This window comes from Mya arenaria, chromosome 5, assembly GCF_026914265.1.
Source record: "Mya arenaria isolate MELC-2E11 chromosome 5, ASM2691426v1".
Classification (NCBI taxonomy): Eukaryota; Metazoa; Mollusca; class Bivalvia; order Myida; family Myidae; genus Mya; species Mya arenaria.
The window spans coordinates 36342656-36356948 of record NC_069126.1 but is presented as its reverse complement, the minus strand read 5'-3'; the positions used below and the strand labels follow the sequence as shown (position 1 = coordinate 36356948).

General features: G+C 37.2%; 1 protein-coding gene across 1 annotated transcript in view; it reads right to left on the bottom strand.

The window, feature by feature from the left end:
• LOC128236263 (uncharacterized) overlaps positions 1 to 14293 on the bottom strand; it is a 75145-nt gene continuing 60852 nt past the window's right edge. Inside the window, exons 54-66 of the mRNA XM_052951148.1 lie at positions 13848 to 14075; positions 12731 to 12827; positions 11170 to 11309; positions 10474 to 10701; positions 9813 to 9949; positions 8618 to 8714; positions 8054 to 8335; positions 7597 to 7788; positions 6686 to 6943; positions 5976 to 6188; positions 2206 to 2490; positions 1269 to 1481; positions 1 to 667 (exon numbers count right to left, since the gene is read on the bottom strand). Of these exons, the coding sequence (XP_052807108.1) occupies positions 432 to 667; positions 1269 to 1481; positions 2206 to 2490; positions 5976 to 6188; positions 6686 to 6943; positions 7597 to 7788; positions 8054 to 8335; positions 8618 to 8714; positions 9813 to 9949; positions 10474 to 10701; positions 11170 to 11309; positions 12731 to 12827; positions 13848 to 14075 (2606 nt within the window). The 3' untranslated portion in view covers positions 1 to 431. The remainder of the gene's footprint in view (positions 668 to 1268; positions 1482 to 2205; positions 2491 to 5975; positions 6189 to 6685; positions 6944 to 7596; positions 7789 to 8053; positions 8336 to 8617; positions 8715 to 9812; positions 9950 to 10473; positions 10702 to 11169; positions 11310 to 12730; positions 12828 to 13847; positions 14076 to 14293) is intronic.

Genomic DNA, 14293 nt, shown 5'->3' with positions numbered 1-14293 from the left:
TACATGCACCAAAATTTATTTACAAAACCTGTCTAATCATGTCATATTTTCAATTTCTTGTAACACAAATTCGTTTGAAGACCTTAAAAAAATGTCAAAACAAGCTCCAAAATCTAAAGTCAATTACTACCTGTAGGTATGCAATACATTGTCAACATGGGATTGGTAAACTGAAACAAAGCTCTCGATATTCAATTTTTGTTTTGATCTTCCCATTTCTCACGATAAACAAAGCAATCCATATTTCACATTCTGGATAACATTCATCTTTCTCAAAGTCTTTGATAATGAGTGGTTTATGTTCATAGCACTTGAAAATAGCATAGACATGCCAAACACAATAATATTCAAAAAAATATACAAGAGTTGACTAATCAATTAGTCATGCAAAGACAATATAGACCACTTTATTGAGCCCTTAAGACCCGGGCCTATTTGCGCCCAATGAGGCCACCGACACACTGCCTGGATGTGGAGCTGAAGTACCCAGTGGGGCACAGCTCGGACCTCACAGTGCGCCCAAGGTCACAGACAAGGTACTGGGCGGAGACTGAGACCCCAGGGTATGGGTTGGGCCCGTCTGGGAGCCCCTTGCAGCTAGTGAACCGCTGCTCACAGGGTGTACAATTGGGCACTGACAGGGTACATTGATTCTTCATGTATTCACCTGAAACATACAAAGTATGCATGCAACAATTGAAGAATACATAGATTAAACACAGCCATGATTCTAGCAATAAAGATTTAACAGAAGTGATCATACAATATAGTTTCCTCAAAATAGTCCTGGTTTGCCCATAATTTATGACTCAGTTTACATGTAATACCATTTTTGTTTAATAGTTAATAACAATTGTTCAGCTCTTAAAAGTTGTTCCATTGGTTGGTTGGTTAACTAGACCATCATCTAGTATTATTTAAAAGGTGATGAGCAAGCACTGCCGAGGTAATGCAAATGCTGAGCTGCTTGTCTGTGTGATGTTATAAGAACAAGCTGATGCAAATGCTTATATGTTGTTGCTTTTTTACCCAAATCTAACACCTATTAAAACCAAAGTTACAGGCTTCACTTCACATGGGCATTTTCTCTGGCAACATATTTACCACATTTAATTCGAATAACTTCATTGTTTTAGAGTTATTGGCAACATTATGAAAAACAAACTGTCCATGACAATTCGATTTCCTTTTAAAAACAGACAAGCTACAGATGGTATCACTTTTAAAATTCACTCAAAACTTATCACAACTAAAGTTTCAGTACTCACAAGGAGAAACCGGCTCCACCCTCTGTCCACACTGTACAAGCGTGTAGGATTTACAAGAGTTGTCAATCGTGGAGAACAGCTGTGGGTAGCCACATTCACCCAGGGTGTTCTGGTAACCATTGGTTACGGAGCCACATTGGTAGTACTGGGCACAGTTGGAAACACTTGGGATCAGCTCACCCGGGTTCTTCTGGCAGTAAGCTCCTATCACATCTGGATGTGGGTAAAGAGAAGGATAAATTATGTAATGTTAAAGAAGTGTGAAACACAAGTACACTTACTGAGCACATCAGCTGTAAATAGCAGAACAAGATTTTACAGGGACAATCATCTTCACCAAGTTTCTAATTTTGGGACAAAATTTTGGCCTCTAGAATTTAACAAGGTTTTACTCTGATATGCCTAGTGACCTTGTTGTTTACATTGTTTTTGATTGCACATGTAATGACCCAGTATCAAAAGTTATCTTGATTTAATGGGAGGAAAACATTCTGAGTAAGTTTCATTGAATTTGGACCAAAATTTTGGCCCCTCGGGTTTTTACAATACATTTATTTGAACTGATCTGGGTATATGATTTTTTTTAAGCTATTTTCCTCCTTTCGAAAGCATTTGACAAGTATTGAACTTGACCTTGATTGTAGCAGACAAAAATTCTGAAAAAAATCATTGAACTTGGACCAATATTGTGTCCTCTTCAGTCTTTATTCTTTCCTTCATTGACCTATAGTGACTTAATCAATCTTGACAAAATTGATAAAGACAAACATTCAGATTAAGTTTCATTAACTTTGGCCAAAATTAAGGCTTCAAAGGATTTAACAGCATTTTCCTTTGTTTCAACATGGTGCCTTAGTTTTTCACTCGAAACAATTATCAAATTTGAACTTATCTGCTAAAGCAGTTTAATATCCCTGTAATATTACTTCTACCTTACCAGGATCTGCTGGGTAGGAGCACCTCCTCCTGACTGGGTCCAATATCTTATCAATAATACATATCCCCGTCTCAATCAGTCTGTTCTGATCACACACAATGTAGTAACCAGTCAGCTCACGCCCGGGGTATGGGTTGAGCCCATCCGGCTTGCCCACACAGTTCGGGCCTGCAGCTCGTGTAGTGTGGGTGATGGGAGGATGTGTTGTGGGGGCTTGGGTTATAGGGTTCCCGCCCATACACCGTAGACAGTCAATGCCGATACACTGGTACAGCTTGTAGTCACCTGAATTACACAAGATATGTCCTTGTAGCCACCGGAATTATACAAAGATATGTGTACAATGAAAGGCATTATGCTTATATCATATGTGTACAATGAAAGTCATTATGCTTATATCATATGTGTACAATGAAAGTCATTATGCTTATACCATATGTGTACAATGAAAGACATTATGCTTATACCATATGTGTACAATGAAAGACATTATGCTTATACCATATGTGTACAATGAAAGACATTATGCTTATACCATATGTGTACAATGAAAGTCATTATGCTTATACGATATGTGTACAATGAAAGTCATTATGCTTATACGATATGTGTACAATGAAAGTCATTATGCTTATACCATATGTGAACAATGAAAGTCATTATGCTTATACCATATGTGTACAATGAAAAGACATTATGCTTATACCATATGTGTACAATGAAAGACATTATGCTTATACCATATGTATACAATGAAGGCATTCAAATTTAATCATGTGTGTACTCTGAAAGTCATTTAAAGTCTTTCAAATGTGTACTATTTAAGTGTTTTGATTATAGAATATATTATTTATGTACAATGAAAGTCATTTTGATTATAGCATATGTGAACACTTAAAGTCATTTTGATCATAGCATATGTGAACACTGAAAGTCATTTTGATTATAGCATATGTGAACACTGAAAGTTATTTTGATCATAGCATATGTGAACACTAAAAGTCATTTTGATTATAGCATATGTGAACACTGAAAGTCATTTTGATCATAGCATATGTGAACACTGAAAGTCATTTTGATCATAGCATATGTGTACAATGAAAGTCATTTTGATTATAGCATATGTGAACACTGAAAGTCATTTTGATCATAGCATATGTGAACACTGAAAGTCATTTTGATTATAGCATATGTGAACACTGAAAGGCATTTTGATCATATGTGAACACTGAAAGTCATTTTGATTATAGCATATGTGAACACTGAAAGTCATTTTGATCATAGCATATGTGAACACTGAAAGGCATTTTGATTATAGCATATGTGAACACTGAAAGTCATTTTGATTATAGCATATGTGAACACTGAAAGTCATTTTGATTATAGCATATGTGAACACTGAAAGTCATTTTGATCATAGCATATGTGTACAATGAAAGTCATTTACTCAATAAATATTTAAGCCAGAGTTACATGCCTTGCTAAACATTTATCTTGGAAGTTTTCTTGAGTTATGGCCAAGGCTGAAGTCTTTGCACTATGATAAATGTCTATCCTGCCAAACACACTGGTTTGAGGATAGGTGAGTTAGGGCCTTTATGATACTCTTGGTACAAAAAATCATATTCTTAATACTCTGACACATAAATCCAAACTAGTTATGATTAACCATGCAAATAAATTGAGCTCCAACCCTCAGTTCTCCTGAACGTGTAATATGTGTAGGCGCGTAGCTAGGGCCAATTTTTGATTACGCAGAATGATGCCTTGGGGGTAGGTGTGGGAGGGGGTATTTCAAATTTGGGGTTTTGGGTACAACAAAAACAGCTACACGCCTGATGTGTCAATCAATTTACATGTTTTGTCAATAGTTATGCATTTCTAGCCCTGATTTATATGTGAGGTATATAAAACATGATTTTATGTTTTTCCAAGAGAACCATGAAGGCCCTAAATCGCTCACCTATCCTTAAACCACTGTATTGCCAACTACACCAAGGCTATCATAATACCTTGAGTTTCTCTTAGATAAACAGGTAAGTTTAAAACTTAAGTCACTGATGACTATATGGATGTTTGCATAGCCAAACAAACGAGTCATGATCCTAATATAAACTATATAAATCGGGATCACTTCACAGAGATCTGGGACTGCAAAGCTTAGTGGCGACCAATTTCGAATTTATAACAGCGATATCACAAATTAATAACGATCCATCATTCCTTAATTGCAGACTAATGACTTTTACACGAGGTCACGAAAAGGTATCACAATTGCGTCAAAAGTCTTCAAGTAAAAGTACCCAAACCTGTTTGTACATAGAAACAAGTGCCCAGTGTTTATTTAGGCATTATAAGTCAACATATTTATCTAATCTTTACATTAATAAAGAATCATAATTATTAAATTGAAACAAATTGGCCACCTACCCATTCTCTTTACACACATTAAAAGTTTACGATCATAAATTCCTTAAATAATTGCCTTTAAAACGTTCAGTGATTGTCTTTGGTTGAAAGGTTACAACAGAGTTATTTAAACTTGACGATGATTACAAGATTACAACTAACATCAAACCCTTGCTCAGTTGTTGTTGTTTTTTTCCATAGATTTTATTAAAGGGACTAGACACCAGCTGATACAATTGCAAGAATGAAAATTGTCAAAAACTTACATTAAATTGATAACATTGTGTACACATTGAATCTCACTAACTGATGTATCACCTCCTGAGATAATGACCTGCGTCTTGCATCCAACATGTAGCCTTTATGTACCTTTATGTGCCATGTAATTTCAAAATCCCTCCTTGCATGACAAAGTTACAGACACAACAATCTATACTCTATGTACATATACCAAGCATTCCATAAGGATTAACTGGTAAATGTAGCCTTGACCTGCAGGGTAGGGACGTGGATCTTGTGCGCAAAATGTCGAATTTATGTGTGGAACATCTGTGCCACTTTATTTTAAAATTCTACCAAAATGTGACCAACTACACTGTATGTGCATATATGGAGCATTCCATAATGAATAAGTGTGACCTTGAACTTAAGGCAGGGACATTGGTCATCTTTATGTGCTAATCATATGTGCCAGATTATTTCAAAATACGCCCTTGCATAACAGAGTTACAGCCTGGACACAGGTAGTGAAGCGGGTCTTGTGTGCAACACATAAACTTTGAAATGTTATTTCAAAATCCCCCTTTGCCTGACAAAGTTAAAGTGCAGACACAATCTATTCTCTATGTGCATAGATACAGCTTTCCATACTAATTTATCTCTAAGTGTGACCTTGACCTGTGGAGTAGGGAAGTTAGTATTGCACATGACAACATGGCATTTGTGTTCATCACATCTGTGAAAGGTTATTACAAAATCACACTATACATGACAAAGTTACAGCCAAGACATGAAAAACACAGACAGAGGTATGCACGGACAAACAGTACCATTATAATATGCCCACCTCTTGTGACATCAAAACCCTATAAAATGGCCCCTCTACCTGCCTGTTTAAGATCTCCTTAATAAATTTTGAAAAGTCTGAACACAACTAACTCCTTGACAAAAATCATTAAGTGTAAACTTAATATTTTTCTCATATATATTCTAATGAACACAATTATAATACTTGATCAGGATAGACAAGATTTGCAATAATAAGTTTTGTATCAAAAGTTAATTTCATCTAACATTGAAAGTTTGGAATGGGTCTGGCTTAATATTGGCATTTCTAGTAAGACGTTTTCTGTTTTTATTACACTGAGAGTGGGGTTGTGGTCTGGTCCCACAGCTGACGTAGGCTTGATTCCTGCACATTGTCCATGTGGCGTCAAACACCTGAGGGTACGGACACTCCATGAGGTACGCCCCCAGGGGTGTGGTGTACGTGCTGCACTGGTAGTACCGATGACAGTTGGTAGGGTCGGGGATCACGTTTCGTGGATGGGACGGGCAGTAACTCAGCGGATTACCTTTGTTGAAATAGATTATCATTGGTGATAAAAATAGAACAGCACAAAAAAGATTTGATCAAACAATAAACATTTGAACATGACATTATTTGGTTTGATGAAAGAAAATACTAATAAAAAGCATGCATAAATAATGATGATGATGATGAATACATGAGACAAAAACTTTTCAGTGGCAAAAAGAGACAATGGCAACATAAAATAAGTCACTTTGCTGAAAATATTCAGCAAACATTCAATCTTCAATTAAATATAGATCTCTTTATTAATCTTAAAAGTCGCTCGGCTATCCAATTATCAAAGCCAGAGCAATAGGCTATAATATGCACATAGTCTCTGGCAACATGACATGTACCAAGTTTCATAATTATACATGGAATATCTTAAGTTATTGCAATGGTTAAGTTTGAGCAAGATGTGCAAGATGATGACACCAAGGTTAAAGAAAAGATGAACTTAAAAGCATCATTGTTCTAAGAAAAGAAACACTTTATTACTGGGATCCACTGTGGTAGCCAGGGTGGTTGTGGTGGTGGTGGGTGTGATACAGCTGCCCCGGTAGCGGTCAAACACACCACTCGGACACTGGCCAATGAATGTGGTGCGCCCGGTGTCACATGTGATGTAGCTGGCTGTCCCTTCCCGCCCAGGGAAGGGGTGGTTCCCGTCAGACACCCCAACACATGAAGGCTTCCTTTGGGGACAGGGTAAGCAGGACATGGAGCCAATGTGACACTCATTCTGGGTATAGTCGCCTGCAAGAGATGATCAATGTTTCCCTAAGTTTCCCCTATTGATAACAGATACGAGAATAAATTTTCTTAGTTCAAATCAATTTACTACAGGCTGCAGTGTTCAGGCTGCAGTGTTCGGAATTTTCACTGGTATCATCATTACACAGGGAAAGTATATTTTTTTTTTACATGACATTAATCGTAAAGGGCAGTAACTATCTCAGTTATTATGAATGTGACACAGAAATTGTCTCCCTTAACTGAGTAATGTAATCCAAACATAAACAATACATTTTTTTAAAGGTGTAAAGACAGACTTTTATAAGCATGAATTCAAACTTAAAATATGAACACAGCTTTATTCTCTCATAAAATTTAACTTGCATCTTAAAGCTGCACTCTCACAGATAAACCATTTTTACAACTTTTTATTTTTTGTCTTAGAAAGAGCAAGTTTTTGCTTTACTTAAATATAAAAATCTGTGATCTAATTTTTTGTCAGCAGTCTTATATAACTGGTTTCCATGTATTTTCACAAAAAATGGCCCGTTCATAAACCAAAAAATTAAAAAAGTTGTCAAAACTTTCAATCTGTGAGAATGCAGCTTTAAAATAACTATGCATTTGAAATAATAAAATGTAAAATTTATTAAAATCTTTGAAACAAAACTTACAAGGAGCCTTGTACTCTGTCCTTCCGTTACATGAGACTGTCTTGAAGTTTTCACAATGGTGTGTGATGTCAGAGAATTCCTGCGGATACTGGCACTCAAACAAGTATGGCGGGAACAGACGCGTACAGTTGTAGTACTGGCCACAATGGGCAGGATTTCCTACCACTTGACCTCGGTGGATGTCACAAACACCTGTTGGGATTTTAAAACTCTTCTTCAGGTTCGATTGACATGGATCATACGGAGAGGATAATGTGTTATAACAATGTTCAGGTGAACAGGCACATACAGTAGTAATTCTGTCCACAGCGGGTGGTTTCCTACCACTTGACCAAAGTGGATGTCATGTACACCTGGTTATGTGGGGATTATGTGTTCTAACAATGTACAGGTACAACAAAAAAATAACATAAAACAAAAAATACGTGGAATTTTTATTTTATGCCAAAAATCCTACCTTGCGGCTGTGTTGGCCTAGGAGTGGTCGTCCTGGGCTGGGTGGTAAGTATAGGACTACGAGTGGTCAGTGCTGGTTTACCCGCACACAGGAGTGAACCTGGGGTACACAGCTGGGAGGAGAGGGTGCGGCTTGTGTCACACTGCACAAGGTATTGCTCATGATTGTAGAGGTTAGCGACAACCTGTTGTCCGTCTGGAAGGCTCTTGCAACTGGGAAGTCGGTTCGGGCAGGGGATGCAACTCGCCTCTGAAGGGTCACAGCGATTCTTAAAATATTCACCTGTAATACATCAATGGAAAACCATGAAATCAATGTGAGGCGTATGTCAAGTTCAAAACTTCTTGGTAATAATTGAGCATTTACATGGACAAGAATATGTGTTCCTTAATAAAGATGCCCTTTTTTTGTTTTTATTCAATATTGTTTTTGAACATGAGTCAAAGCTCATTTCTTGAAAGCAATCACCATAATAGCTACATTAGTTTGTATGTAAAATCTCCATTAAAGTTTTTATTAAATAAAAGCATAAAAAACTCCTAACATAGTCATTTATATACTTACACGGAGCCTGAGGTTCAAAGTGCCCCCTGCAGGAGACACTCTTGAAATTTTCACATTTCATGGTGGCTGCCGAAAACAGATCCGGGTATGGACACTCCTATAATATACATTTTATACTTATGTTGTTAGTTAATATGTTTGTGCTGTAGCTCTATCATTTCTTAAAGTTCATCCCTTCAAGCAAGCCAATCAGAGCCAAGTATTTCATGCACTCTATCTTGGTTATTGGTGTATGTGACTGAGTCAATTCATATATGGGAGCATGACATTATACTTAAGGATCTATTTAACTGACTTTCATAATAAGTCTGACTATAAGTCAGTTGTAGTTGATGTAATTTAATCCATGGGAGCGACTATACTTACAGCCTATATAGAGTAGATCCAGGTATGGAAACTCCTGTAATTATCCTCCATTCTTATATTTAAAGATATCATTTGAATCTTGAAACTCTTACTCTTCATGGTGAAATAGATAATACCAAAAGGACCCCTAAGGTTGAGCTCATTCAAAGTATGATGTGTTTTTTTCTTAATTTTTTATACCTATAAAACTTAACTAGTTTCAAAAGATACAAAGTCATTCGACATGTACTTGTAGGCTATAATTATGTAGTTAAGTCCCTTTTGATAAATACTGACAAGCAATATGTAGTTATCTCCCTTTTGTTATAACCGACATGCTAAATGTAGTTATGTCCCTTAGTAATGGAATGACATGCTTTCTGTATTTATGTCCCTTCTAATATAGAGATTTGATAAACACATGTCCAAGAAGAAGAACTTGACATTAACAGTTCTGGCAAATAAACTATTCTTAATTAAATAACTCTAGTTTTTACTAAGTTACTTCAGCAAATGGTTGTGAGGAAAGCTATTATGCTAAGGCTAATATGAACAACACTCAAGTTTGCTTCCTCGGTAGGAAACATAACCATTGTTTATTGGAGACAACAAGATATTGGGTGCGTTAACTGTGCTTTATGACAAAATCACATGTACAAAACACTCCTTCATATTGTCTCCTGGATGATAACTTCCTGCCTTGCTAAGACCCGGCCATTGTAAAGAAAATCTGCATCTAAAACAAACTGTGAAAATGAGGTGGTTTTTCAAAGACAAGAATTAACTTATTAAGTTCTTTTTCTGATTGTTACTTTTTTCTAGGAAAATGGTGTAAATGATATTCACTGACCTGAACATACTCAATGTCGAAGGGGTAGACACTCTGTCTGGTAATGCCATTGATGGAGCAGTCATAGTACCACGCACAGTTTGTGGGGTGGGGTAGAACAGCTTTGGGGTTACGCTGGCAGTAGGGGCCAATGTTACCTTGAATAAAAAAGCATTTGAAATAATCAATCAAACATATAACCTGTCACTGTACAGTTGTAGTGCCAAACATTCAAAATAGGGGTTCAGTAGAACAACCTTTGTGTTATGCTGGCAGTAGGGGTAAATCAAACTAGGAAAAATGGACAATTGAAATAATGTTTTGTTTCAGGCTGATGGCCAGGTTGTTGAACTGGGCACAGCGACTGTTTGGTAGGGGAGTGGGGAAGAAAAACCTGGGAGTTACAATGTCAGTAGAGGCCCAATATTCCCTGGAAAAGCAAGAAAGCTACATACGGTATTTGTGAAGCATTGGATGTAACTCCTAACATATTAAAGATGGAGTGTTGAGACCTACACTTAAAGATACTACACTTTGTCAGTGCATTCCTATCAATATAAGCACAGCTTATTAGCTATGACCCTTTTTCAAGATTTTTTGGCGTGCAAATGCTGCTGAAGACGACTCGAATACTTCAACAATACATGAAAAGCATGCAAGCTACATGCTGCTTATCTCTTACCAGAGTTAATTTCGGTGACACAAATCTTCACGCCTGGGTCAAAAAATCCCTGCTGGCACTTTTTGACGTCCATTGTCCGGTTCAGGAGACAGTTGACATATCTGGGTGTGTATTCCTGACCCGGGATGCCCACATTTCCGTCAGGGAGCCCCACACAGCTGGGCAGGCGTGATGGGCATGCTACACAGGAGGGATCACCTGACTGGCACTTGTTCTGTTCATATTCACCTGATGTGGGATCAAAAGATTATACAGTAGATGCATTGTGATACGTTATAGTTAGATGGCATGAAGTAAATTTGTATCATTAAGAATAGGCGGAGTTCGCTTAGAGAACGAGTTAATAACGATTGTTAATACAAAACCTCCTACAGGGAGTGTGTATTGGATGAGTGGCTGAAGGCAGACCTTTAAACACCCTCGAAAGTCATAATTCTTTATAATTAAGCCTAGTTCATAATGATTGCCTATACTCAATTTCATTGGCTGAAATTGTAGGTTGTACTCGAAGATTATCAAAATAGGAAGATATTCACCAAAGAACTGAAGTGAGTCCAATTTAACACATGCTATTCAAAGACAAACTATATTTCCTGCTGTAAGGTAAGGGTTAGTCATTATTTTACTTTTATCAGGATGACACTACAATAATTAATCAAAACATTGTTTGATGAATACGAATTTAACATGACCTACATGGTGCCTGAGGTTCCGGTCTCTTGTCACAGTTGACCTTGGTAAAGGTCTCACACCGTTGTGTGATTGTGGAGAATAGGTCTGGGTAATGACACTCCTGTCTGATGTACTTGCTTGCAGCTGGAACTGGGATACCAATTCTGCGATACAACAAGGTTTAGTGGTTCAACACCTTGGCAATGAAAGGTACATGTATATAAACTAAAGGTGCGCAAATTTGTGACAGCTTCACGGTACTACAAGTGGTGGAAACTAGTTCCGGGTAGTGATATTGCCGTTTAACGTATTTGCTAACAGCAGGAACTGGGATACCAATTCTGCAATACAACAAAGTTCAGTCGTTCATGACCTTGGCAGTGACAGGCGCCCAGCTTTGTGAAGGTTTTACATTACTTTGAAATAGTGGAGACTAGGTTCAGGGTAGTGATATTGCCGTCTGGCGTATTTGCTAGCAGCAGAAACTGGGATACCAATTCTGCAATACAACAAAGCTAAGGCATTTATGACCCTGGTAGTGACAGGCACCCAGCTTTGTGAAGTTTTCACACCATTTTAAAATTTGCTAGCAGCAGGAACTGGGATAAAATTCTGAAATACAACAACATTTAGTGGTTCATAACGTTGGCAGTGAAAGATATATGACCTACAGACGCCCGACTGAAGGTTCAGGGTAGTGATACTGCAGTCTAACGTCAGCAGTGGAAACTGGGATACCAATCCTGAAAAACACTGGATAAAAGTGCTTAATGGTCCATGACCAACACTGCTGTGTAGAGGATAGGTCTGCATAGTGACACTTTTGTCTTATGTACTTGCATGCAGCAGGAACTCCAATACCAGGTCTGAAACGGAAAGGTTTAGTGGACCATGACCTACTTGCTGAAGATCTCACACCTCTGTGATGTCCTTGAGAGTTGTGACACTGTTGTCTGCAGTGATTGCTTGCAACAAATTCTAAAACATTACTAGAGGTTAAGTGTTACATGACCTACATGGCACCCAACTTGGTATAAATATCAAACCTCTGTGTAGTGTTCAAGAACATGCTAAGTGTTAATTACTTTTAAAACTTGTATCACAGGAGTTGTGTGTCTGCCCCTGCCCCCTCTACACTTGTAGCCATAACCCTTTACTTCTTTTATTTGTAACAAGCTTTGGGAATTTCCGACACCCAACACCTACTACACCATTTCTTATATTGGAAAACATTCCTATAAAGTTTCATAAATCTCTGTTCAGTGCTTATTTAGGATTAGATTCATAGCTATTTTGAACGCAGTTTTTCAGTTGATGACAAATAATTCAGTCCTACTGTGTGAAATCCATAACATCCCATGCTAAACAATATCATTAAAATTGAATATGAAAATGAAAATGCATACATAAAAAAAATGGCAAATACTAGACTACAAAATGCGTCAGAGGCATAGCTAGGCCAATTTGAGGTTAACTCCAGCTGCTATGAAGGTCAAGGACATTTCTGCCTCAAATTTTTTGCCGGTGTTCCTACCACAATGTTTGTCTGTATCACTAGGTTTGTCCATGGCAGTTGCAAACTCACCTGAATGTGGACACAGCACAGTCGTAGAACTGGGCACAGTTGTCAGTGTTGGCCACCTTTGCTGTAGGGTGCTGTTTGCAGTAGTCATCAAGGTTACCTAGGCAACAGAAAGAGTCAGTAATTGGAGGATATTTTTGTAAATAAACATAAATGAAGAAATGTTTGACAAATGGTGATATAAGGAGGATTCTATATGTTTTTATACATGTGTGCACATGGGTGTGTGGTGATTATTTGGGCCCTTGCCCTGTGCTTCTAAACAGGGCTTATATTTGAACTTTTGACTATTGGGCTTGTCCCCGTAGTTTTCATTGCATTATTGTCACTGCGCTCAATAGTGTATAAATCATAAAAAATAATGCTGTAATTCAAACACTATGAAGTTTTAATAGGATTTCACAAGTTCTTTAATTTGCAGAAAATGTGTGAAATCATGGCTTAGTCTAATATTGTTATTTAAGTTATGATATCCTTTAGTTTTGTCTGATATACAAGTACCATGACACTTATATTCAAACAATTGCAAAATATTATGGTTGACATACCATCGGAAATAATTATGCAATCATATAAATATTGTCTATGTGGTTTTTATCATCATTTGAAATTTCATTGATAAAACTCCCTTGAGTCACCCATCTTTGAAGATAACATTTCTGATAGTTACAAACACTTACCTGAATATTTAAAGCTGAACTCTCACAGATTGAACGTTTTCACAACATTTTAATTTTTCATCTTGGAACGAGTGAATTTTTGTGAAAATGCATGCAAACCAGTTATATAAGACTGCTGACAAAAAAATAGAACACAAATTTTTATATTTAAGTTCAAAAAATGATGTTTTATGCATTTTTCTAAACCGTTAGTAACGGTTTAAGCCACAAAACTAATTCGAACGGAGATATGAAAATCTACAATCTTATTTTTTGTCAGCAGTCTTTTATCATTGGTTTGCAGATATTTACGCAAGAATTTGCTTTTTCCAAGACAAAAAATAAAAAAGTTGTCAAAACGTTCAATCTGTGAAAGTGCAGCTTTAAAATGCATCAGCAGATGAAATGCTACTTTCTAATAATGTAGGTACTTTTTTATACTAGTAACATTGTTGACATACCACTAGAGATATCGTTGCTACACCGCCGTGTGTTAGGGTTGAAGTAACTGCCCTGACAGCGATCCGTCCCAAGGGTGCGGTTCTTGAAGCAGTGCACATACTCCTCCGTCCAGAACCGCCCAGGCACAGGGTTGTTTCCATCAGGGAGCCCAATACAGCTGGGTAGCCTCTCTGGGCATGGTTTGCAGGTGGCATCGTTGCCCGTGCACTGGTTTTGGAGATACTGGCCTGAAAATATATATCAGGAAAAGTAACATATGGTTGTGCAATATTGGTTTCATTGCCATAGTTTCAAAAATAACATATAGCGAATAATTGTTTGTTTCAGTGTAAGATCGTAATATATTTCACCAAGTTAGCACCAAAAGATATATTACACAAGTGGCATAAATATATTGCTATCTTACAATAAAACAAACAATTTTTCTTTCTACTATATGCCTAAA